Genomic DNA, 24,434 nt, shown 5'->3' with positions numbered 1-24,434 from the left:
GTCGTGTATATAGGAATCGCTTACAAGAAGATCAACTAAATGCATGCAATTTGATGTTACCAGAGCGAACGTATGCTGGAGTAATTCCTTTACCGACAACTATTGCAGGTACAGTCAACAGTGACTATTTATTAAAATAAATAGAAGAAAATAAGAAAGTGCCAGTAAAAAGGAATTTATTTTTTCTGGTATAAACTGAGTATGCAGTCAAAAACAGGGATTCTTATTTTAAAAAAGGGAGACGACCACTATTTTCTTGTGTGGATTGTAGTTAGTTGCCTCAACTTAAATGTCTCACATCGAATGGACACCATTTCCAACACAGGTTTTCCTAAGGTGGCAAGGTCTGAAATTGGGGTCATAAGCCTCATGAAACTAAATGACCAACGAAACTTGCTCGCTAGCTACCGACGTAACTCACATCAGATGGCTTGCAGGACTGCGGGAAGCAAGAGATATTTATTTTATGTGTTCTGTAAATATTCAAGAAATTAAATACTCATTTACCTGATGTCTCATTCAATGAAGAACTTCATCAAATGAGAGGACAGTTAGACTTTTCTTGAAAATTGGTAATTGTTCCTCTAAACGTTGGTTATCACTGAATTTGGTACAGTTATCTACGTTCAATTGTTTACTAACCTTCCCCTTAGTTGTAATGCATGAAGGAGAAGTTTGCAAATTATAAACAGATTAATAATAAATCATTGATAACATGAAATCTGGAAAATAACATATCATTTTCAACGGGCTAACCTCTTATGTCAAGCGTAACAGTACACTTAGATACTTATTTCATTGTACACAAATATCATGCATATAAAATATAACGATAATATATGAGCCTGAATGACATATTCAACGATTTTGTAAGTACGAGATCCAATTAACTTGTAAAGGTCTCGTATAAACCGAATTTGCACGCAAGACATAAAGAGTATTTTCTATTTTGTAGATGCAAATTTACGCTACATCTTGTAGACAGATTTCGTCAACAGTAACCGTTCCTAAATTTATTGTTTACGTATGTTGCAGGTATTTGCGGATGCTGGTGTTGTAGCGGCTCGGATGTCAGATGATAAGCAGTACGTCCTCCTTGCCTATGATGCTAAGAGGGTAAGACTTTTTTCGAAAATAATCTTTCGAGCTTATTTTCACCTCTTTTTATAGTTATTGATCTCTATTATGATGTGATGCCATCCTCCGCTCTCCTTTTCCTGTCTTTATCTCTGCGTCTCTCGTTACTTGCATCAATACGTATGTTGTGATGGTAAAAAAGGAACGTTGTTGTTAAATAACACATATCAAACACACAATCTATCTTTTGCGAAGGGAAGTAAAATAATATTACACCGCATTGTGATACTAAGTAACGCAAATTTTCTGTGTTACGATAGGACAGTTCGGTGGGGCTGAATATGTTTGAATATTAATCACTCGACACTAAAGCGGTTCACCCAGGTCAGATAAGATCCTGTGGAAACTAAGCCAAATAAAGCAATTTTCCTCTCTTTTAATAACGGAGAAGAGTGCAGATTTTTTGATTCATTCTTATCAGTGAACACCATACCATTTTTTTCATGGTAGAGCTACTTTAAATGAATGTTGGATGTTTACTGCAAAAAGTAAAACAGACAAAAGACTTGCTTGGATATCAATGTTATCTTATTGCGCATTTACAGTAATAAGTGGCTATGTAAATGAGCCGGCCGATGTGGACGAGCGGTTCTGGGCGCTTCAGTCTGGAACCGCGTGACCGGTACGGTCGCAGGTTCGAATCCTGCCTCGGGCATGGATGTGTGTGATGTTCTTCGGTTAGTTATGTTTAAGTAGTTCTAAGTTCTAGGGGACTGATGACCTCAAATGTGAAGGCCCATAGTGCTTAGAGCCATTTGAACCATTTTTATGTAAATGATTGGTGGGATGTGGAATGGCCACCAGAGTCTTTTAGTGTTGTTCTTGTTTATTGTTGTTATCAGGCCTATCAGGACATATAAGAGTGTGCATAGTGTCAGATATTGAGTGATCACTGTGAATAACACTGATATGCTATGTACTTATGTGAGGTAGTGTTATAAGCACCTGACAAAGTCTGAAAGGGGCTCATGGTGGGTATCCATTTGGTCAGCTGGTAGGATTGTCCAGTATCCAGATTTGTGGGGTATTCGAATGTGACAGTGGCCAGATGCTGGACAGTGTGGGGACAGGAGGCCACGCGTGCTCGTCATCAAGGTTCCGGTTGACCACTTCTGAGTATATTGTGCACCCAAGCACCTTGTAACCCTATCTATTTGAGTCTGGCACTCGAAAGTAGGTAATGGACTCCCTGCAATATTCTGTGTTATCCCACACCATTGGTCGGAAACCAACAGCAGGCTGAGTAGGCAACTACGGTTACAAGTGTAGGCTGCCGTTAACGCCCCAGCGCAAACGGCTGAGTTCAGAGTGGCGCCATGACTGGGAAGCATGGATTGCTGATGAATGGTGTCGCATTGTGTTCAGCAATGAATCGCGGCTCTGTACTACGCCGGATGACCATCTATGGTGACGATGGCAGCAACCCGGGCAGAGGTCACATTTTCGCAAAGTTTTGGAGAGTGCGTGCGTCACTTGTGTCGTGTCGACGTGGAGCACCATAGGGTACGACTTCAGGTCACGGCTGGCAACGATTGAGGGAACTCTGGCGGCACAACATCACGGGCATTCTGCGTCCTTACCTCTTATGCAGCAATATCGCGGTGCCGTTTTTCAACAGGACAACGCTCGATCACATACGAAAGCCTTCCCTACGAACTGTGTGCATGATCTGCGATGATGATGTAAGCAGAAGAAATGAATTAAAATTTGTGCTGCGGCCGGGACTTGAAGCCGGATCTTTTTCCTTACTAGGCAGCAATATTAACCATTACATCACCGCAGCACTATGGTCAATGTTGCTGCAAGAACTACCCAAGTCGAGTGCCCTCCCCAACACAAACCGTGATCCATATCTTCAGCTTACTTTCCCCCGACATTGTCACTATTTTCAGGGCTCTCCGGCATTGGAATAGCACTCCAGCGTTGGAGAGGGCAGTCGACTTGGGTAGGTCATGCAGTGATATTGATTGGGGTTTTGCGGTGGTGTAGTGGATAGCATTTGTTCCTAGTGAGCAAGGGGTCCCGGGTTCGAGCCCCGGCCGCAGCAAAAATTTTGATTCATTTCTACTAGGGAAAACTTTAATTGTAAGGTCTATAATGTCTGCATGATATTGGGGATTTCCATGGCCAACAAGATCCCCAGATCTATCCCCGATGGACATCAACTCCGTCCGAGCATCAGTATCCAGGATGTCAAGGACAAGTTAGAGCAGTTGTGGGCCAGCTTGCCTCAGGAGAGGAACAACGGCTTTGTGAGACAATCCTCAACCGAATCATGTACGCGTGCAGATCAGAAGCTGTGCTATGTCATAGTGATAAGTGGGCTCATACGGCGAAGTTCTTTGTAAATTTAACTCTGTACTATAATCACTGAAAATGCATCACGTACCCTTTCAAACTGTGAAGTTTCATTTCGTTTCCTTGTCACCTTCCGGGTGCTTTCCCATTTTTGTCAAGTAGGGTATTATTTCTTCTAATTTCTGGTTCATTTCGCTAGGACCGTATGCAACTCCAACATTGTAGCTATGTTATGCTTTTAATTAATCATCGCATGACTTCTCCTCACTCAATCTGGAGGGTCGCTCTTGGATTGTCGAACGTGTTCGACCAGCATTATCTCAAGCATCATGTGGACAGCTTGCCAAGGAGGGTCCAAACGTGTCACGATGTGTGGTGTGAAGCAGTACGGCACTGAACGTTTGCCAACGAAAATTTATGATTTCGTAGATGAGCAAAAATATCCACTCTCCAAAAGATCATTTGTATTTTGTTTCTTTTTGCTTCATTTTGCAGCAGTGAATTTTTTGAGTCTAATAAATCATATTCTGTAATTCTCTTCATTTACATATTCGAGCATGCACCTGGTGTAAAACTTTTTTCGAGCAGTTTGCAAAAAAATATAAAAAGGACGCAACGACAAAACTAGCAACAATAAATGCTAGTTTGGATGCAACTATAAAGGTGCTCAACACCACAAGGTTATTCAGACAGGCTATGGAATATGCAGTCAAGTGTCGTCTTTGACAACATCTGGTATTTCGGCAGGTGAATACCTCGACATATTCAAGACACAAATGCAACGAGAGAGGAAGGGGCAAAAAAATTTCTAACTTTGGTATGAGCCACTACGCCGACGAAGAATCACAATTCGGGAAATGAAGAAAGACAAAACACACAAACACGCACTTTACATGAAGAACGAGTGCTACCACACACGCCAGTGTCGCTACACCACGAAGATGATATGCTACAGACGGGAAATATAACCGACAGGAAGAAGACGCTGTGATATGCAGATGTTTAGCTTTTCAGAACATTCACACAAGATTGGCGCCGGTGGCGACACCAACGTCCTGACATGAGGAAAGTTTCCAACCGATTTCTCATACACAAACAACAGTTGACCGGCGTTGCCTGGTGAAACGTTGTTGTGATGCCTCGTGTAAGGAGGAGAAATGCGTACCATCACGTTTCCAACTTTGATAAAGGTCGGATTGTAGCCTATCGCGATTACGGTTTATCGTATCGCGACATTGCTGACCGCGTTGGTCGAGATCCAATGACTGTTAGCAGAATATGGAATCGGTGGGTTCAGGAGGGTAATACGGAACGCCGTGCTGGATCCCAACGGCCTCGTATCACTAGCAGTCGAGATGACAGGCATCTTATCCGCATGGCTGTAATGGATGGTGCAGCCACGTCTCGATCCCTGAGTCAACAGATGGGGACGTTTGCAAGACAACAACCATCTGCACGTACAGTTCAACGACGTTTACAGCAGCATGGACTATTAGCTCGGAGATCATGGCTGCGGTTACTCTTGACGCTGCATCACAGATGCGATGGTGTACTCAACGACGAACGTGGGTGCACGAATTGCAAAACGTCATTTCTTCGGATGAATGCAGGTTCTTTTTAGAGCATCCAGATGGTCGCATCCTAGTTTGGCAACGTCACAGTGAACGCACGTTGGTAGCGACTATTCTTCATCGCCATACTGGCGTGTCACCCGGCGTGATGGTATGGGGTCGCTTGGTTACACGTCTCCGTCACCTCTTGTTCGCATTGACGGCACTTTGAACAGTGGACGTTACATTTCAGATGTGTTACGACCCGTGGCACTACCCTTCATTCGATCCCTGCGAAACCCTACATTTCAGCAGGATAATGCACGACCGCAAGTTGCAGGTCCTGTACGGGCTTTTTGTGGTTACAGAAAACGTTCGACTGTTGCCCTGCCCACCACATTCTCCAGATCTCTCAACAAATGAAGACGACTGGTCAATGGTGGCCGAGCAACTGGCTCGTCATAATATGCCAGTCACTACTCTTGATGAACAGTGGTATCGTGTTGAAGCTGTATGGGCAGCTGTACCTGTACACGCCATCCAAGCTCTGTTTGACTCAATGCCCAGGCGTATCAAGGCCGTTATTACGGCCAGAGGTGGTTGTTCTGGGTACTGATTTCTCAGGATCTATGCACCGAAATTGCGTGAAAATGTAATCACATGTCAGTTATAGTATAATATATTTATCGAATTAATACCCGTTTATCATCTACATTTCTTCTTGGTGTAGCAGTTTTAATGGCCAGCGTGTAGTTATCGTCATCATTTTCATGTGCCTTTATCTCGGATCGAGATAGGTTCACTGGAGTTAGTAACAGATTTGTCATGATTAGTTCAAAGGGTGGGCGGATGCTCTCCCTGACGCCACGTCGCTACATCCCAGAACGGAATATGTGGGCTCCAACTATCTGCGTGGAGTGTTATTCGTGTGAAAGTGAGCGAAAGTTTTCTAAATGTTTGAGAGTCGTGGAACTGAGGCAGGGTATGAGTACCAGTGCGGTGTTCACCTAGTGGGGTGTGAAAATCCGCCTAAAACCCCCATCCAGGTTGGCCAGCACACAGACCCTCAGCGTTAATCCGTCGGGCGGCGCACTTCTGCGTCCCGGAAGTCGTGCTTTAATATCCACAACCATCCGGAAGGGTTAATGTCAATAGTTATCCGTAGAGAATATTAATTAAAACTGGGAGAGTCCTTAATAACACTATCTCAATGGCTGGCAGCGCACATCACAGTCTCTATGTTGTTATATTGCATAAGAAGACCGGTACCAAGCCAATGTTCTGAAATACACTCCTGGAAATGGAAAAAAGAACACATTGACACCGGTGTGTCAGACCCACCATACTTGCTCCGGACACTGCGGACATTGCTACAAGCAATGATCACACGCACGGCACAGCGGACACACCAGGAACCGCGGTGTTGGCCGTCGAATGGCGCTTGCTGCGCAGCATTTGTGCACCGCTGCCGTCAGTGTTAGTCAGTTTGCCGTGGCATACGGAGCTCCATCGCAGTCTTTAACACTGGTAGCATGCCGCGACAGCGTGGACGTGAACCGTATGTGCAGTTGACGGACTTTGACCGAGGGCGTATAGTGGGCATGCGGGAGGCCGGGTGGACGTACCGCCGAATTGCTCAACACGTGGGGCGTGAGGTCTCCACAGTACATCGATGTTGTCGTCAGTGGTCGGCGGAAGGTGCACGTGCCCGTCTCCATGAAGCTGGGCTACGGTCCCGCACAACGTTAGGCCGTCTCCGCTCACGCCCCAACATCGTGCAGCCCGCCTCCAGTGGTGTCGCGACAGGTGTGAATGGAGGGACGAATGGAGACGTGTCGTCTTCAGCGATGAGAGTCGCTTCTGCCTTGGTGCCAATGATGGTCGTATGCGTGTTTGGCGCCGTGCAGGTGAGCGCCACAATCAGGACTGCATACGACCGAGGCACACAGGGCCAACACCCGGCATCATGGTGTTGGGGAGCGATCTCCTACACTGGCCGTACACCTCTGGTGATGGTCGAGGGGACACTGAATAGTGCACGGTACATCCAAACCGTCATCGAACCCATCGTTCTACCATTGCTAGACCGGCAAGGGAACTTGCTGTTCCAACAGGACAATGCACGTTCGCATGTATCCCGTGCCACCCAACGTGCTCTAGAAGGTGTAAGTCAACTACCGTGGCCACCAAGATCTCCGGATATGTCCCCCATTGAGCATGTTTGGGACTGGATGAAGCGTCGTCTGACGTGGTCTGCACGTCCAGCACGAACGCTGGTCCAACTGAGGCGCCAGGTGGAAATGGCATGGCAAGCCGTTCCACAGGACTACATCCAGCATCTCTACGATCGTCTCCATGGGAGAATAGCAACCTGCATTGCTGCGAAAGGTGGATATACACTGTAGTAGTGCCGACATTGTGCATGCTCTGTTGCCTGTGTCTATGTGCCTGTGCTTCTGTCAGTGTGATCATGTGATGTATCTGACCCCAGGAATGTGTCAATAAAGTTTCCCCTTCCTGGGACAATGAATTCACGGTGTTCTTATTTCAATTTCCAGGAGTGTAGCAGATTTGCTGGGCTGCTACTAGTGGGCTCACCAGAGTAGCAAGGTGTTTTGCTACAATGTATAATGGACCACCAGCGTTGTTGAATGGCCTAAAGGAATCCCTTCCTTGTGGCTCTAGGAGGGTGGGAGATGGCAGCATAGTAAGAGTTAAGACTCTTGACAGTCTCATGAGACAACGACCTGTTTTCCAGGAGATTGTTAGTCCTCCCCACAATCATTTTAGTCGGGTCATCGCTGGATCTACGATACAGTGGATCACGTTGTAAACACTGCATCTTTAAACACAACCCTGATTGTCCAACATAACTTTAATGGAAAATTGTACTGAAATGCAGGAGGATCTGCAGCGAATTGACGCATGGTGCAGCGAATGGCAATTGAATCTCAATGTAGGCGAGTGTAACGCGCTGCGAATACATAGAAAGATAGATCCCTTATCATTTAGCTACAAAATAGCAGATCAGCAACTGGAAGCAGTTACTTCCATAAATTATCTGGGAGTAGGCATTAGGAGTGATTTAAAATGGAATGATGATGTAAAGTTGATCGTCGGTAAAGCAGATGCCAGACTGAGATTCATTGGAAGAATCCTAAGGAAATCCAATCCGAAAACAAAGGAAGTGGGTTGCAGTACGCTTGTTCGCCCATTGCTTGAATATTGCTCAGCAGTCTGGGATCCGTACCATATAGGGTTGATAGAAGAGATAAAGAAGATCCAACGGAGAGCAGCGCCCTTCGTTAGAGGATCATTTAGTAATCGCGAAAGCGTTACGGAGATGATAGATAAAGTCCAGTGGAAGACTCTGCAGGAGAGACGCTCAGTAGCTCGGTACGGGCTATTGTTAAAGTTTCGAGAACATACCTTCACCGAAGAGTCAAGCAGTATATTGTTCCCTCCTACGTATATCTCGCGAAGAGACCATGAGGATAAAATCAGAGAGATTAGAGCTCACACAGAAGCATACCGACAATCCTTCTTTCCACGAACAATACGAGACTGGAATAGAAGGGAGAACCGATAGAGATACTCAAGATACCCTCTGCCACACACCGTCAGGTGGCTTGCGGAGTGTGGAAGTAGATGTAGATGTAGAACATTGGCCCTGTCTGTGGGTAAGATAACAATATCAAGAATCGTACTGACTGAGCGCAAACCAGCCCTCTTAGCTGCTGTAAGATTATTCTTGGACGAACATGTTCCAGTCAACACACGACATGCTTCTTTCCTAACCTTCTCAACAGCATTAGGAGAAAAAACAGCCTATTTTTAGAATTTGTAAATTCGACAACTGGTAAATCTTTGGAGGTTTGTGCAAAGTTTAAACCTTTTTCCAGCACAGGTAAAGCAGCGTTCTCCAGACCTTTTTCCGCGAGATTTATCACAGAAAGTCGAGACGTAATATTCCACCCCGAGCCACGGAAACGTTCAAACTTAGCCGAATGCCGGGCAGTCACAGAACGAAATTCCCCGCCAGACTGCTATCAAGAAACATCGTCCATTCAATCCCAAGAAACCGCCGAAATTTTCTAAGCATTTATCGAATGAAACTGAAATAATTCCTTGGAAACAAAAACTAACTGCCGGCGGGTATAATAGATACTTTTACGAACAAGAGCTAATCAGCGTGTTGCTTATGTGATTAGCGGTTTGTAGAGATTAAAAAATTCTCTTTGGGAATCTTGCTCTCTCTTTCTCTCTTTCTCTCTCTCTCTCTCTCTCTCTCTCTCTCTCTCTCTCTCTCTCTCTCTCTCGCGAAACAGCAGATTGATGAGAGTTAACGCTCCTTGCTCACCCGTTCCAGATTAATATTCACTATCGATGACATCTTACGTTCGACGTTTCTTGTTTTGTGGTGGCACTATTTGTTTACGGTGTATAAATGTGTGTGTGTGTGTGTTGTCTTTCTGCATATGACGTATTATGGCTCTTGGCCGGTGTATATTTTGAATTTCTTTGCACATTGCTCTGTCGTTGCATTTGAACCTTAAAAACGACAAAGGGAATCACATTAAGATCCTAGACCCGATGAAGGAGAATTTCCGATCCACACCTCCACATGGTAAAAAGTAGACAATGTCCCTTTTAAGACGGATAGTGTAGAAAGGAACCGAAAGATGACCAGGATAATTTATCACCCAAGCGTTTGTCGGACAGGGCACCCCCATATCCTGGAAATGTGAAACCGTTTCCAAAGGCGAAAAAGCCAGTTGATCATCAACAGCATAGAGGGTCAAAGGCAAAAGAAAACTCGTCTCCTAGGCGGATCTCCATTTGCGGCTCCAAGAGATGCAGACGAGGCGAAAACTTACGATTTTAAAACAGTGACTTGGGATGAGAGAATATTAATACAGTGCTGCAAACTATAAAACCAGAAACATGAAATGGAGCGAATGGAAATCGGTGGTGCTTGTCGTATCAGCGATAAGCCGATCCCAAAAGAGTTCTGCCCTGGAAAGCACGTAGTCATTCACACAGCAGCTAGTCAAGGCAGACTGTACTTGTCAGACTTGGAACTGTGGTAATACTGGTGTAGCTGCCAACGTCCAAAGAAGAGGACGGGGTAGTTGATGAACTATACGAAGAAATAATTAATCTGATAAGATATCTTAGGGGTAATGAAAATCTGATTGTCATGGACGGGTGGTATGAGGAGGGACTGTGGCCAACTAGCGGCTTGGAAGAAGAAATGAGGGATAAGCCCGACTAATCGAATTCGTACTCGAGGCACAAATTAGCTTTTGCAACCACAAAAAATAATTCAAATGGCTCTGAGCACTATGGGACAACTTCTGAGGTCATCAGTCCCCTAGAACTTGGAACTACTTAAACCTAACTAACCTAAGGACATCACACATATCCATGCCCGACGCAGGATTCGAACCTGCAACCGTAGCGGTCGCGCGGCTCCAGACTGTAGCGCCTAGAACCGCTCGGCCAATCCGGCCTGCTTGCAAACACATTTCCAGCAACACCAGCGGACGACATCCATCTAGAAAGTCCCAGGAAACTTGAAGAGACAACAGATCGACCATAGTTTAGTGAAGTCACCTTTTAGTAACCAAATTAAAGTCTGCAGGAGCCATCCATCTGCAGACATAGATAGTCCCCACAACCTGATCCTAATAAATAGTTCACTCCGGTGGAAATATCTGAAGAAAAAGACGGTAAAATAAAAATGGGAAACAGAATCACTTAAAACTGCGTTACTGGGAAGGCATTATGGGCAGGAAACACATTCTAGTTAATTATTTCCAGTTTAAGAACAAGGAAAAGCGGAAACGGAAGATTGAGGAACTTACTCGGCAGAGGGTCCAGAAAAACAAAAAGAAAATATCTGAATTCGAAGAACTGTTATAGTCAACAGAACAACAAATAAACTTAAAAAAAAACTTAGAGCAATCTCTGGTATAGTGGAAGACAAAGAGGAAAAATGCTGTTTGTTGAAAAAGTGGCGAAGTAATGGAAAGAATACATTGAGAAATGGTAAACTTATGATGTAGCACCTTTATCGCGGCATGTAATAGGGAGGGAGATGTAGAGAGAAAGCAGACAGACGAAATGCTGCAAGAAGAATTTCAGAACGCCCTTTAACACCTACAGAAAATGTTGCTATTGAAACTGATGAGATACATCTCTTAACACAGGAGGGATACCAACCGACTTCAGAAACACATAGTGGTTACCATAATGACGAAGACAGCACTTACAAAATGTTAATGGTACTGAACCGTAAGCGTAATATCACATACATCAAAAATTCTCATAATGATAATTCTGAGGAGAGTTGAAAAGGAGGTAGAAAATTTGCTGAGTAAAGATCGGTTTGGATTCAGGGGGTACAGGAGCAGGAGAGGCGAATGTGCCACTGAGGCTTCCTGTCGAAAAGCGATTATAGAAAAATATACCAGTTTACCCCGTCTTTGTAGACTTTGTAAATTCATTTCTTAATGTTAGAGCAAGAAATGTTCAGAGTACTGAAGAAAGCAAGTCTAAATTACAAAGACATGAGGGATACTCACTGTCTTTATGAACGAAATGACGAGTGAGGAAATAGAAGCAAAACTTAGAAAAGGTGTGAGACAAGGATTTTTCTCCCTCCTCCTGCATTCAATACTTACATCCAGGAAGCTACAGACCACGTTCGCGAATCACCTGAGATGGGGATCAAAATTAATGGACTCAAGATAGACAGGCTGTGTTGTTGTTGTTGTTGTTGTTGTTGTTGTGGTCATCAGTCCTGAGACTGGTTTGATGCAGCTCTCCATGCTACTCTATCCTGTGCAAGCTTCTTCATCTCCCAGTACCTACTGCATACCTACATCCTTCTGAATCCGCTTTGTGTATTCATCTCTTGGTCTCGATCTACGATTTTTACCCTCCAAGCTGCCCTCCAATACTAAATTGGTGATCCCTTGATGCCTCAAAACATGTCCTACCAACCGATCCCTTCTTCTGGTCAAGTTGTGCCACAAACTTCTCTTCTACCCAATCCTATTCAACACTTCCTCATTAGTTAAGTGATCTACCCATCTAATCTTCACATTTCGAAAGCTTCTAATCTCTTCTTGTCCAAACTATTTATCGTCCATGTTTCACTTCCATACATGGCTACATTCCGTACAAATACTTTGAGAAAAGACTTCCTTACACTTAAATCTATACTCGTTGTTAACACATTTCTCTTCTTTAGAAACGATTTCCTTGCCATTGCCAGTCTAAATTTTATATCGTCTCTACTTCGACCATCATCAGTTATTTTGCTCCCCAAATAGCAAAACTCCTTTACTACTTTAAGTGTCTCATTTCCTAATCTAATACCCTCAGCATCACCCGATTTAATTCGACTAAATTCCATTATCCTCGTTTTGCTTTTGTTGATGTTCATCTTATATCCTCCTTTCAAGACACTGTCCATACCATTCAACTGCTCTTCCAAGTCCTTTGGTGTTTCTGACAAAATTCTAATGTAATCGGCGAACCTCAGAGTTTTCATTTCTTCTCCATGGATTTTAATATCTACTCCGAATTTTTCTTTTGTTTCCTTTACTGCTTGCTCAATATACAGATTGAATAACATCGGGGAGAGGCTACAACCCGGTCGTACTCCCTTCCCAACCATTGCTTCCCTTTCATGTCTCTCAACTCTTATAACTGCCATCTGGTTTCTGTACAAATTGGTAAATAGCCTGTCGCTCCCTGTATTTTACCCCTGCCACCTTTAGAATTTGAAAGAGAGTATTCCAGACAACATTGTCAAAATCTTTCTCTAAGTCTACAAATACTAGAAACGTAGGTTTGACTTTCCTTAATCTTTCTTCTAAGATAAGTCGTAAGGTCAGTATTGCCTTACGTGTTCCAGTATTTCTACGGAATCCAAACTGATCTTCCCCAAGGTCGGCTTCTACTAGTTTTTCCATTCGTCTGTAAAGAATTCGTCTTAGTATTTTGTAGCTGTGGCTTATTAAACTGATTGTTCGGTAATTTTCACATCTGTCAACACCTGCTTTCTTTGGGATTGGAATTATTATATTCTTCTTGAAGTCTGAGGGTATTTCGCCTGTCTCATACATCTTGCCCACAAGATGGTAGAGTTTTGTCAGGACTGGCTCTCCCAAGGCCGTCAGTAGTTCCAGTGGAATGTTGTCTACTCCGGGGGCCTTGTTTCGATTCAGGTCTTTCAGTGCTCTGTCAAACTCTTCACGCATTATCGTATCTACCATTTCATCTTCATCTGCATCCTCTTCCATTTCCATAATATTGTCCTCAAGTACATCACCCTTGTATAGACCCTCTATATACTCCTTCCATCTTTCTGCTTTCCCTTCTTTGCTTAGAAAATCTAGAAGAGGTACTGAGCTCAATGGAAAGGATTTTATATGTAGCCGTTATGGTATGAGACTAAACAAGAGGAAGACTAAAGCTGTAGTATATAGTACTGAAGAGAAATATGAACGTCTAAGAATGAGAGTTGGAAGAGAGAAGTTAGAAGTGATAGAGCAATTTACGTATTTGGGGATGAGGATCACAAGGGCTGGTCGAAGCTGGAAAGAATCTGTGAACAGAATATAATAGCTCCAAACTGCAATTAGTTATACGAAGAACCTGTTCACCAGCAAGAATATCAGTATAGAAAAAAAGTAAACAGACAGTACGAGTTTTGTTTAAAGTGTGACCTATAAGTGTGTGACATTTGGACAATAGGGAAACAAGAAAGAAGACGGCAACACGTCAAGGATATGTGGTGCAAGAGATGGGTGAAGAAGAGCAGTTGGAGGGATAAAGTTACCAATGAAGAGCTGCTGATAAGAGTACAGGAAACCACATCCAGGAGAGAAAATACAGACTCGGAGGACACATTTTAAGACACCATAACGTCACTGGAACAATTGCAGAAGGAGTTATTCAGGGAAGGAATCGTCAGAGACGACCAAGGACGCCATACATGAAGCAGATTACGAATGATATAGGGAGCGTCAGGTAGGCGGGAATGAAGAGGAAAGCAGACGAAAGAGTGAAATGGTAAACACCAAATAAGAACCTAACTGACAGTCAGTAACACATGTAATTGCCAAATGTTAAAATTTTTATTACTGTTAAAAACTTGGTACTTGACATTCTACTCTAATAGTAACTTCCATGTTACTATCAAGGACAGTAATTACTTAGTTAATTATTATGAATAAAATATTAGTAAAATTATTAATTGCGTTATAACTCTCTCTTCCCACTAAAATGAAGTGTTTAAAGACGAGAAATCCGCCTACTTATTACTGATTCGCATCATAGAGCAGGAATATTTATGTGGTAAGCATTCAGGTGTGCAGCAACGGAGTTTCGTCAACAACGAACGTCGACTCAAAATGTCATATGGCTATGGAGCGTCGTAAGGTTTGTCTGTAACTTATTTGCACATTTTGAATGTCATTATTCCGCTATTACAGAAGGATCGAAATAAAAATCACAGTGAATGAAACGTTTTTCATAGGTTCATTAATAATTTGCAATCAATATTTGGAACGAACTATACTTGAAGCTTGTTTGCGACAAGTGTCACTGTCGAGGTGTCGCAAATTATTTTGATAAAGGAACAGAAGGGATGATCACCGCTATGATTCTGATTTTGTAATGCACATAATCGTATTTCCCAGCCTCCGCATTAGTAAATTTTCCTGTACAGGTTTTGTGAAATGGCTTCCTAATACGATGCTTTAGTGAAAGTGTACCGAAAAGCCACCTATTCTGGAGCTATGACGTGCAAAAAAATTTCCATTTATCGCACATGGAAATATTTTTACGGTCGAAATTTTTCTACTTTACTGTCATATGTTTAATATTCACTCATTTTTCGACAATTAAATTGTTGATCGTACATAAGCATTCTCCATTAGATACGCACAAGTAATACAGCTTCCAATTGAGACTGCTTTAAGATAAGCAAAATTCTTCAGATACGAGGATAAGGACAGAAACTATCGTATATAAATCTTGTGAACATTGTTCGAATTATGTATGTATTCAAACGGACTGACTGGCAGCATACTATCGCAATTATCTAGTACTTCTGTCAAAAATATATGGCAATACAGTCAGATAAATTATCCTTACGAGTTTATGGCTTCATTACACTATGTCTCTGCATAAATAACGCATGAAACGCCTCGTACTAGTATGATAATTATCACAACATATTCGTGGTACTTGCCAATAGAAAGTAACTTTCCCACTTTTAATGAATTTCAATTTATAACTGTAGCATCAACAACTCAGCATCATTTTACCACTCAGCACCATTGCTATTACTGGTAAACAAATGTGTGAAAATAGTGCAAATACGTGAAACCTGGAAGTTTATGTCTCACAACAAACTGTAAATAAAAGTGTCGTATCAGCGTCGTGTGACTATTTCGGTTTAATCACAGTAAACGACTCCTGTTTAACACTTTCATGGGTTCATTTTTCTTAGCTTGTTACAGCTCACATGATTGCTATGAACCACTTGTGTCATACCATAAAAAAATTGTGGCCATTTTTTTGAAGATTTGTGTGGGAAGATGGCTTCCCAAGGACTGTGAGATGATACCATCAATATTTTTAGGATTTTTTATTACAAAAATTGACACTGCAATCCAAAATAAAAAATATACATGAATGATATATTATCTTTGAGTCACAAAAAGATAATGAATATTTAGTTACTGGATGTTAGGGAACAGAAACATGGATCTACACACAAAGTGACATTGCAGTTGGAGCATATTATTCTTGTTTATTTTTCTTCTTGTACAGCACATACGACTACGCCTGTACTTCACAATTTTCTTCGACAGATGTTCACCCACATTTGAAAGTCTGAGTTCATCAGGAACACCAATGCTGTCTACTTCTTTTGAAAAGAATGCTTGTGGATGCCCATGATGTTTCCTTCAGCAAGAAGAATATTGGCATTATTTTTTCCACAATAGATCTGGAGCTTTAGTTGATAACCTTTGTTAGCATCAACCAGGCAACAGACCTTGTATCCTCTTTTTATAGGCTTCATTTATTGTTTTATGTTCGATCTTCCCTTAAAAGGTATCATAGCTTCAATGGTAATCTGCCTGAATGATTACATGCCTGTAGGAAATTACTATTTAAGGCGTCCGTAGCCACACTGTATATAATTTATCATATCCGGGAGTACCCTTCCTCACTGCCTTGAAATTATCGTTGACACGAAGTTTTTCTAAATTATTTTTTGAACTGTTTAGAGTCATCACTTTGATCACTGACTCAACATGCAAAAGAGGATCTGAACTCCAGTAATTTGATAAACTTGGCAGTTTTCGTATGCTCATAATGATGAGCAAACCAATAAATCCTTTGATTTCAGAGTCTGTTGTGTCCACTCTGTTCTTTGTTGTTGCAGTTGTTTCAGAGCTCATTTGAAAATTTTGTCGCTCTTGGGATGCATACAAGTCGTTTGTTCAACAATATTCTGAACGATACTTTAACTGGAGCTATCGAGAAAATACTCATACAGACTACTAATTTTAGAGAATGCTTTCTTTGGCAATACTAAGCTTTCTCTAACAGTATCTATGAGTAAATACTGAGGCAGTATTTCATCCCAGTGAGTTTCAGAGCTCTTATCACTATCACTCAGAGCTGGAATTTTTGTCGACTCTGTGCAAGAACCTGCATGCACTGACCGGAGGGCACTTATTTTTGAAAAATAACAGGAGACTGTGTGTGTGTGTGGATGTTCAGTATATAATTTTTCTCATCTGTTGAAACATCATCTCATTCAGTGTCGGAAACTCACTCATCCTCAGGAAGTGAGAAGAGATACTCCAGCACGTCTTCCTTTGTGGTGAAGTAATTCTGTAAAGAGAAATACCTCAGATAAGCGAATATGCCTAATAACACATCAATAAACAAGCACTTGCCCGCGAAAGGCAAAGGTCCCGAGTTCGAGTCTCAGTCCAGCATACAGATTTAATCTGCCAGGAAGTTTCATATCAGCGCACACTTCGCTGCAGAGTGAAAATCTCATTCTGGGAACAAGCATATTGTCTACACTAAAAGTATGAAACAGTGTGGCCAACTTGGACTGCGGGAGCAAATATTCCCACACGTTTACAACATATTTTTGACGTGTTAGAATGGACTAGAAATTTTCTTTTATGCGTTAACATCAAGAAAATTGCGTAAAATATCAAATAAGTACAGTGCAGTTACTTATAAAAGCCATTGTCTGCAAATAGACGAACGAAATAACACCAAAACAACCTCTTTTTGCCTCCAAAGTGAGCACAACAAACAAATAATACTCCATCAATTGTTGCCAGTGCGACTGCTGGCAGCGGCGGGAATTTTCACGTGTTTGTCATTCTAATCTACAGATGGCAGCACCTACAAGATGTGGGAATCTTGAGTCCCTTGGTTCCAGGAAGACATTAAAGTGGGAATGTATTTTCGCATTGCCCATGCAAGGGTCATAATCGCTTCTTAGATATTCTTGGTTGTGGTGTGCGTACTGTAAGACCTTCGGTACACACACTATCAGATTATTTGACTTGTCGCTCTAACGAAGTAGGCGAGTGTCAGCAATATGTCTCGTGGTCTTATCGTGGCGTGTTTATCTTCTGCCGTTAGGTCAGACGATAGAAATGCCATTTGCACGCTTAGAGTAGCAGATTGACGGTAACGAACTTTAAACAGAACTTGATTAATTTTCACACACACTTATTACAATAATAATAAGCATAAAAATAACTTAACTTGGTTCTGGATGGTATTTACAATTGACATTCTGAAGTTCCATTGGTTTTGGTACGTTAATCTTATTCTCACATATCTGATACCTGACAAAGTGTCTATACATTTCTCTTCATGGCTATGTACAGGAATTTGATAATCTTATTAGGCGCAGACTGAAACTTGACTATAGACTAATGCAGACTGACTAATCGGAGGTCTGTACACTCGTTATAATACCTCGCGCGTTCAGGTATCACTGCGCGAGTGTGATCCGCGAGGAGAAAAGGTTCTACGCTGGCAGCAATCTCATTGGTTGTGTTACATATTATTACGCAGATCGGTGGAAGCAAAATTTGGCCCATCTCCAAGACAGCGCCATGTCGTAGTGCGGAGATGGGACGAGCGCTGCGCGTGCGCTGTTGTGCTTAGCGGGGCACGCTCTAGTGGGAAAGTTGTGTACGCGCTGACTCCGTGAAACTATGTACACAACACTGATCTATGATTGAGCTGCTGCCAAAGAGATAGAGTATACATAGAGAGCATGTGATACATGGTTCAGCACTCCCTGCGGTGCCTCACTGTACTATTACCCGCCATACTCCCCAAAGTCATTCTGTACGAGTGACTAAATCAAGGTAGATTTGCCACGTGCAACTGGTGCTCGTATAACTATCACGTGGCGACAGTTGCTTTCTGTGTGGTACGATCTTCGTCTTGATCGCCAAATTTAGGAAATAGTTGTTAAGGATTCGATGGCAGCTAACTATTTGTGACAAAGAGAACTATAAATATGACTGGTACTCGTTTCATTTGCAGCAATTCCTTCCTATTCACACTCTCGGAAATCGCAACATATTCTGAAATAAACAGTGAATTATTTGTGGCAGGCAAGAATATAAATAATAATAATAATAATGTCGTGTGACGAGGGCCTCCCGTCGGGTACACCATTCGCCTGGTGAACGTCTTTCGATTTGACGCCACTTCGGCGACCTGAGCGTCGATGGGGATGAAATGATGGTGATTAGGACAATACAACACCCAGTCCCTGAGCGGAGAAAATCTCCAACCCAGCCGGAAATCGAACCCGGGCCCTTAGGATTGTCGAGCTGACCACTTTTTTATGTATATAATCTCATTTTGTTCGTTTTCATTCGTTGTATCTGCTCTGGGCGGACGTCGAAAGACACCCGTTTCAGTTCGTTGTTGATCGAGTAACTCAGTTTTTTTTTATTACAGAGGTCAGCTAGCCCTCTGACCGAACACGCTGAGCTACCGTGCCGGCACCACTCAGCTACCGGGTGTGGACAAGAATAGAAATGTCACTACCGTTGATTTCACGTGCAGAAATTGCATTAGACTGCCACCTAACAACACCCTTTCAAATCACAAAATATTTGGAAAAAAAAAACGGTGAACTATTTGTGACAATTAAGAATATACAGGGTGCCATTTATTAAACTATACGAAAGAAACGTAAATGAGTTACAAACTACGGCGTGCACACACTTTATTCTACATGTAAACGTCATTACAGGTATTCGGATTTAGGTTATGACATGCTCGATATACCTGCCATCATTGGCGCAGGTGAACAGCGAAATTCTCCATGACCGCTGAAGTGTCGGAACATCGATGCTGTCGATGACCTCCTGAATGGCTGTTATCACCCCAGCAATGGTTTTGGGGTTATTGCTGTACACTTAGGCCCACAAAAAAGGAGTCGCATGCGTTCAGTTCCGGAGAATGTGGCGGCCAATCGAGGCCCATGCCAGTGGCCTCTGGGTACCCTAGGAGACAAAATTCTGTCCCCAGAGTGCTTGTTCAGGACATCAAACATACTCCTGCTTCGGTGGGGTCGAACTCCGTCTTACATGAAACGCATCTTGTCGAAACCAGGATCACTTTGCATAACGGGGATGAAATCATCTGCCGTTCGGTAGTCACCGTGCCATCAAGGAATATCGCACAGATTATTCCGTGACTGGAGATTGCACACCACACAGTGGTGTGGTATGGTATGCTGTTCTAACAAGGGAACCTCCCCATCCCACCCCCCTCAGATTTAGTTATAAGTTGGCACAGTGGATAGACCTTGAAAATCTGAACACAGATCGATCGAGAAAACAGGAAGAAGTTGTGTGGAACTATGAAAAAATAAGCAAAAATATACAAACTGAGTAGTCCATGGCAACATAGGCAACATAAAGGACAAGTTGAGCCCAGGAGCGCCGTGGTCCCGTGGTTAGCGTGAGCAGCTGCGGAACGAGAGGTCCTTGATTCAAGTCTTCCCTCGAGTGAAAAGTTTTCTTTCTTTATTTTCGCAAAGTTATGATCTGTCCGATCGTTCATTGACGTCTCTGTTAACTGTTGTAAGTTTAGTGTCTGTAATTTACGACCGCACCGCAAAACGGTGCGATTAATAGGCGAAAGGACGTGGCTCTCCAATGGGATCCGAAAACATTTGATCACAAGGTCATAGGCCAACCGATTCCTCCACAGGAAAACATGTTTGATATATTCTATACGACACTGGCGACGGCATGTGCGTCACATGACAGGAATATGTTGTCGACTCACCTAACTTGTACACTTGGCGAATGGGTAAAAAGATTCTTCTACCTTTGAAACGTCCCCTTAGAAAAATTATTCAAGACTGTGCTTAAACTGACACACAATATTTTTAGCGCAACGCAATCTGACTTTCAATAATCCCTACAAAAGAATGGCCCTGACTAACATTAACCTATACCTTTCATAAATCACGTACCTCACCAAAAATCTTCGTTACTCGAACTACTGCAATACAGCAAGCGCCACTACTGCCAGCTAAATAAAAGATTCAAACTACTGAAGGCACTAACTACCGATAGGCATAGTTAGCGAATGAAAGATTTTAATAGAGAACAAACAATGTATTTACCTTAATAGTCATAATATATATAGCAGTTCATGACATCCAGTCTTACAAATTACAAAACTCCGCCATCTCTCTCCCCACATCCACCACTGCTGGCGGCTCACCTCCAACTGCGCAACGCTACGCGCTGTTAGCATCCAGCTGCCCAACACTACAATGGCGAGTATTACAACAATGCCAACCAGCCACAGACTGCACACGGCACAGCCAGTGATTTTCATACAGAGCGCTACGTGGCGGCGTTACCAATAAAAAAACCTAAACAGCCTACTTACACCTTATCCGATTTAGGTTTTCATGTGGATGTGATAATCACTCAAAAAAAAAGTGATCGCATCGGACGGACGGACAGGTAATAATTGTCTGAAAAAAAATTAAACCTATCACTCGTGGGAAGACTTGAGCCAAGGACCTCTCGTTCCGCAGCTGCTCACGCTAACGACGGGACCACGGCGCTCCTATGCCCACATTATCCTTGATGTTACCTATCTTGCGCATGAATTACTCAGTTTGTATATTTTGCTAATTTTTTTCATGGTTCCACACAAGTTCTTCCTGTTTTCTCGATTGACCTGTGTTCAGTTTTTCAAGGCCTATCCACTATGCCAACTTATAACTAAATCTGAGGGGGGTGCGATGGGGAGGTTCCCTTGTAAGATATAGTGTCAAAACAAGGTACAAAAATATCATTGTCTTGGTTTTTTTTTATTTGCCTAAACCAGCTGTCAGACCAATCAAACTATTCTGGAAATACAATACAGTATTTCCCACTATTCCACCTACCTTTCTTGACGTTCTGGTTCCCGTGTGATGGATTTGTTTTCGTTTCTGTTCCTTTTTTTAACGATACAATATCTTTCGGAGCGAAACTTAATTCACTCACGTGCGCCATATTCGTTGACATACAACGTTCTTCAGGGATTGTCAACTTTACAGCAGCAAATAGTTCAGTTTGTAAACAGAAAAAAGACACCTATTGCTGTGGTTGCTACCAAAAATGTGATACGCAACCTTCTTCGAGGGAGTTATTCAATCCTTAAGTTTGTTGTAGTTATAGCGAATCACAGCGGCCGTCAGTACCAATTCCGTTATCGGCCGCTGGGGCGCGTGAGTGCAGACAGTTGACGTCACATTACGTGAGCGAGTTTGGCAGCTGCCGAATTGGCACGAGACCGTGAGGCCGAGCTGGCCGCCATTTGCGCATTCACGTCACGTAGCGGCTGTCTTCTGTTGTTGCGCATGTCTTCAGCTGTTCCCGGCATTAAATCGAACATGAGCGGAAGCGAAGCCACGTCTATAAGCGGACATTCTACAATGTAGGCAGTCAGAAAAGAAACTCTTTTCGATAGACTAGCTCATGGAACGTACACTCTACTGAATAGCTAGGGAATAAGAAAAAGTAGTTGTAAATGGGAAAAATGTAAGGTGAACGCTTTTAGGTTTACTAAATGTATATAAAAATATCTTACAAATTACAGACATGATAAAACTGCACTAGTCGATTCAGTTCTATACCTATCATTTTTTTAGCTTTATCTTTTTTGATCTGACAGCTGATTAAGGGAAAATTGTTTTCTTTAAATATACGAGCCCATGAATCTTAGTTGTGTTGATGTTTTCAAGTAGTTGTGCTAGATGCATATTGAACTCACCAGGCAAAACATTAGTCACCCCTGGAGAAACCGTTACAAGCATTATCAGAATATCCCTATTAAAATATTCTTCTGCAAAGTATATTTTTGAATATTATGTATGGACGATTATCTTCCTTTTTACTTTCTGAAACCATATTTTGGTTCTTTGTTCATCTTTCGGGAAACTAAAACAGAAAAATCAAATAATGTAGGGAATTATCTCATACATAAGTATATTTTTACCTTCATGCTGCCCACGCATGTCCACCGCTACTTCGCATATCTCTCAGTTTGCATTGAAGAGAACAGAGCGCCCGCACTGAAATACTCATTCTTGAATTCTCGTGTTAGTACTTGATATATAATTGTGCAGTGAATTTTATAATACTTTTATCGTCTTAAAATATGTTTTCTGCATGTAATGAAATATAAGTGATTAAAAATATAAAAATTAGAAACAAATAATCAAACATGCTAGTTTTACGAAGATTCTTCACCAATCAATTTGCTCACACAAGCGTCCACCACATTTTTACGTGTTTATTTTTATTCCAGATTGTTGGAATTAGAAGAGCTGGGCTTTATTGTTATGTATCGAAGAAATACCAAAATAAACTCTATCTGTACAAATATTTTACCATAAGATGAGATTGTTCTTCCTTTTTAAAGGTTTTGGGTAGCAGTTGATTACTACCAGTTGTATATCACGATTCTGACAGAATGTCGTTTCTATTTTGTAAAAATTATGTACATTTATTTTAAGTGAAATGAAATTAAATGATTTAACATTATGCTGTAATATGGTACAGGAGTGCTAATATTAATTATATTGTTATTGCTACATTAAAATTACGAGTTCTGTGAAGATGCTTTTGACTAAAGCGGATCAGGTTTATATAACAAAAGAAATACTATAGAAAGCTAATGTGAACTACTAGAAATTTACAGCCTTACTTTAATTAGAATGCTGCAATTATATTGTAAGTTTTAGCTCTCGATAGTGCATTTAATTGCTCGTTATAGATACTATTTTCCAGATCATCCATAACTAGGCAGTACTTCAATGAAAGGACCGAAGCAAATGTCACAACTATTATCAGGTTTTCTCATTCGATGTTGTCCATTCAGAAGTAAACGGAACGTTGTTGTCTATGATTCCTTGCTTGAAACTGAATCAAAGCTCATACATTCAGTTCCAAAATGTTCAAATGTGTGTGAAATCTTATGGGACTTAACTGCTAAGGTCATCAGTCCCTAAGCTTACACACTACTTAACCTAAATTATCCTAAGGACAAACACACACACCCATGCCCGAGGGAGGACTCGAACCTCCTCCGGGATCAGCCGCACAGTCCATGACTGCAGCGTACTAAACCGCTCGGCTAATCCCGCGCTGCCATTCAGTTCCACAAGAAAGTGTACGCCGTTATCTGTATAAAATAAAAGACACTATTTTCAACATATGTTTACATGAGAACACATGTTATTACTAATTATACAATTACATAATAGTAAATCCAATCGTCGTCATTATCGATTATACCTTGGCACCTTTTTGGTATGCTTTTCTGCAATTTGCTCGGTAACGATCTCCATTTCGTCCTAATTTTAAATAACAGTTGATAAATTGGCTTTCCGGCCGCGGTGGTCACGCGGTTCTAGGCGCGCAGTCCGGAACCGTGAGACTGCTACGGTCGAAGGTTCGAATCCTGCCTCGGGCATGGATGTGTGTGATGTTCTTAGGTTAGTTAGGTTTAAGTAGTTCTAAGTTCTAGGGGACTGATGACCACAGCAGTTGAGTCCCATAGTGCTCAGAGCCAAATTGGCTTTCATTTGGACTTCATCTTATTATCCGAGCAAACACTTACTATCGGATTTGCATCCACTGGATGACTGGAAACGTGCGATTTACAATGATAAATCACACTGTACCCTGTGGCAAACCGATTGAAGAGCTGGTGGTGTTACGGTGTGGGGGTTGCCTTTTCTGGCTAGGCTGTGATCTTCTTAGTCCAGTTATGGAAACGATAAATGCAGAAAGACATTTTACAGCACTTTGTTCTTCCTTCAGTAGAAGAATAGCTCGG

At 42.1% G+C, this 24,434-nt stretch overlaps 1 protein-coding gene across 1 annotated transcript in view; it reads left to right on the top strand.

Moving 5' to 3' along the window:
- The first annotated feature begins 1,039 nt into the window (after positions 1-1,039).
- Positions 1,040-24,434, top strand: part of LOC126272864 (venom dipeptidyl peptidase 4-like) — a 285,445-nt gene continuing 262,050 nt past the window's right edge. Inside the window, exon 1 of the mRNA XM_049976083.1 lies at positions 1,040-1,116. Within this exon, the coding sequence (XP_049832040.1) occupies positions 1,069-1,116 (48 nt within the window). The 5' untranslated portion in view covers positions 1,040-1,068. The remainder of the gene's footprint in view (positions 1,117-24,434) is intronic.

Source organism: Schistocerca gregaria, chromosome 5 (genome assembly GCF_023897955.1).
Source record: "Schistocerca gregaria isolate iqSchGreg1 chromosome 5, iqSchGreg1.2, whole genome shotgun sequence".
In the NCBI taxonomy this organism is placed as follows: domain Eukaryota; kingdom Metazoa; phylum Arthropoda; class Insecta; order Orthoptera; family Acrididae; genus Schistocerca; species Schistocerca gregaria.
The sequence above is the reverse complement of the archived record's forward strand: the minus strand, read 5'-3'. Positions and strand labels throughout refer to the sequence as shown.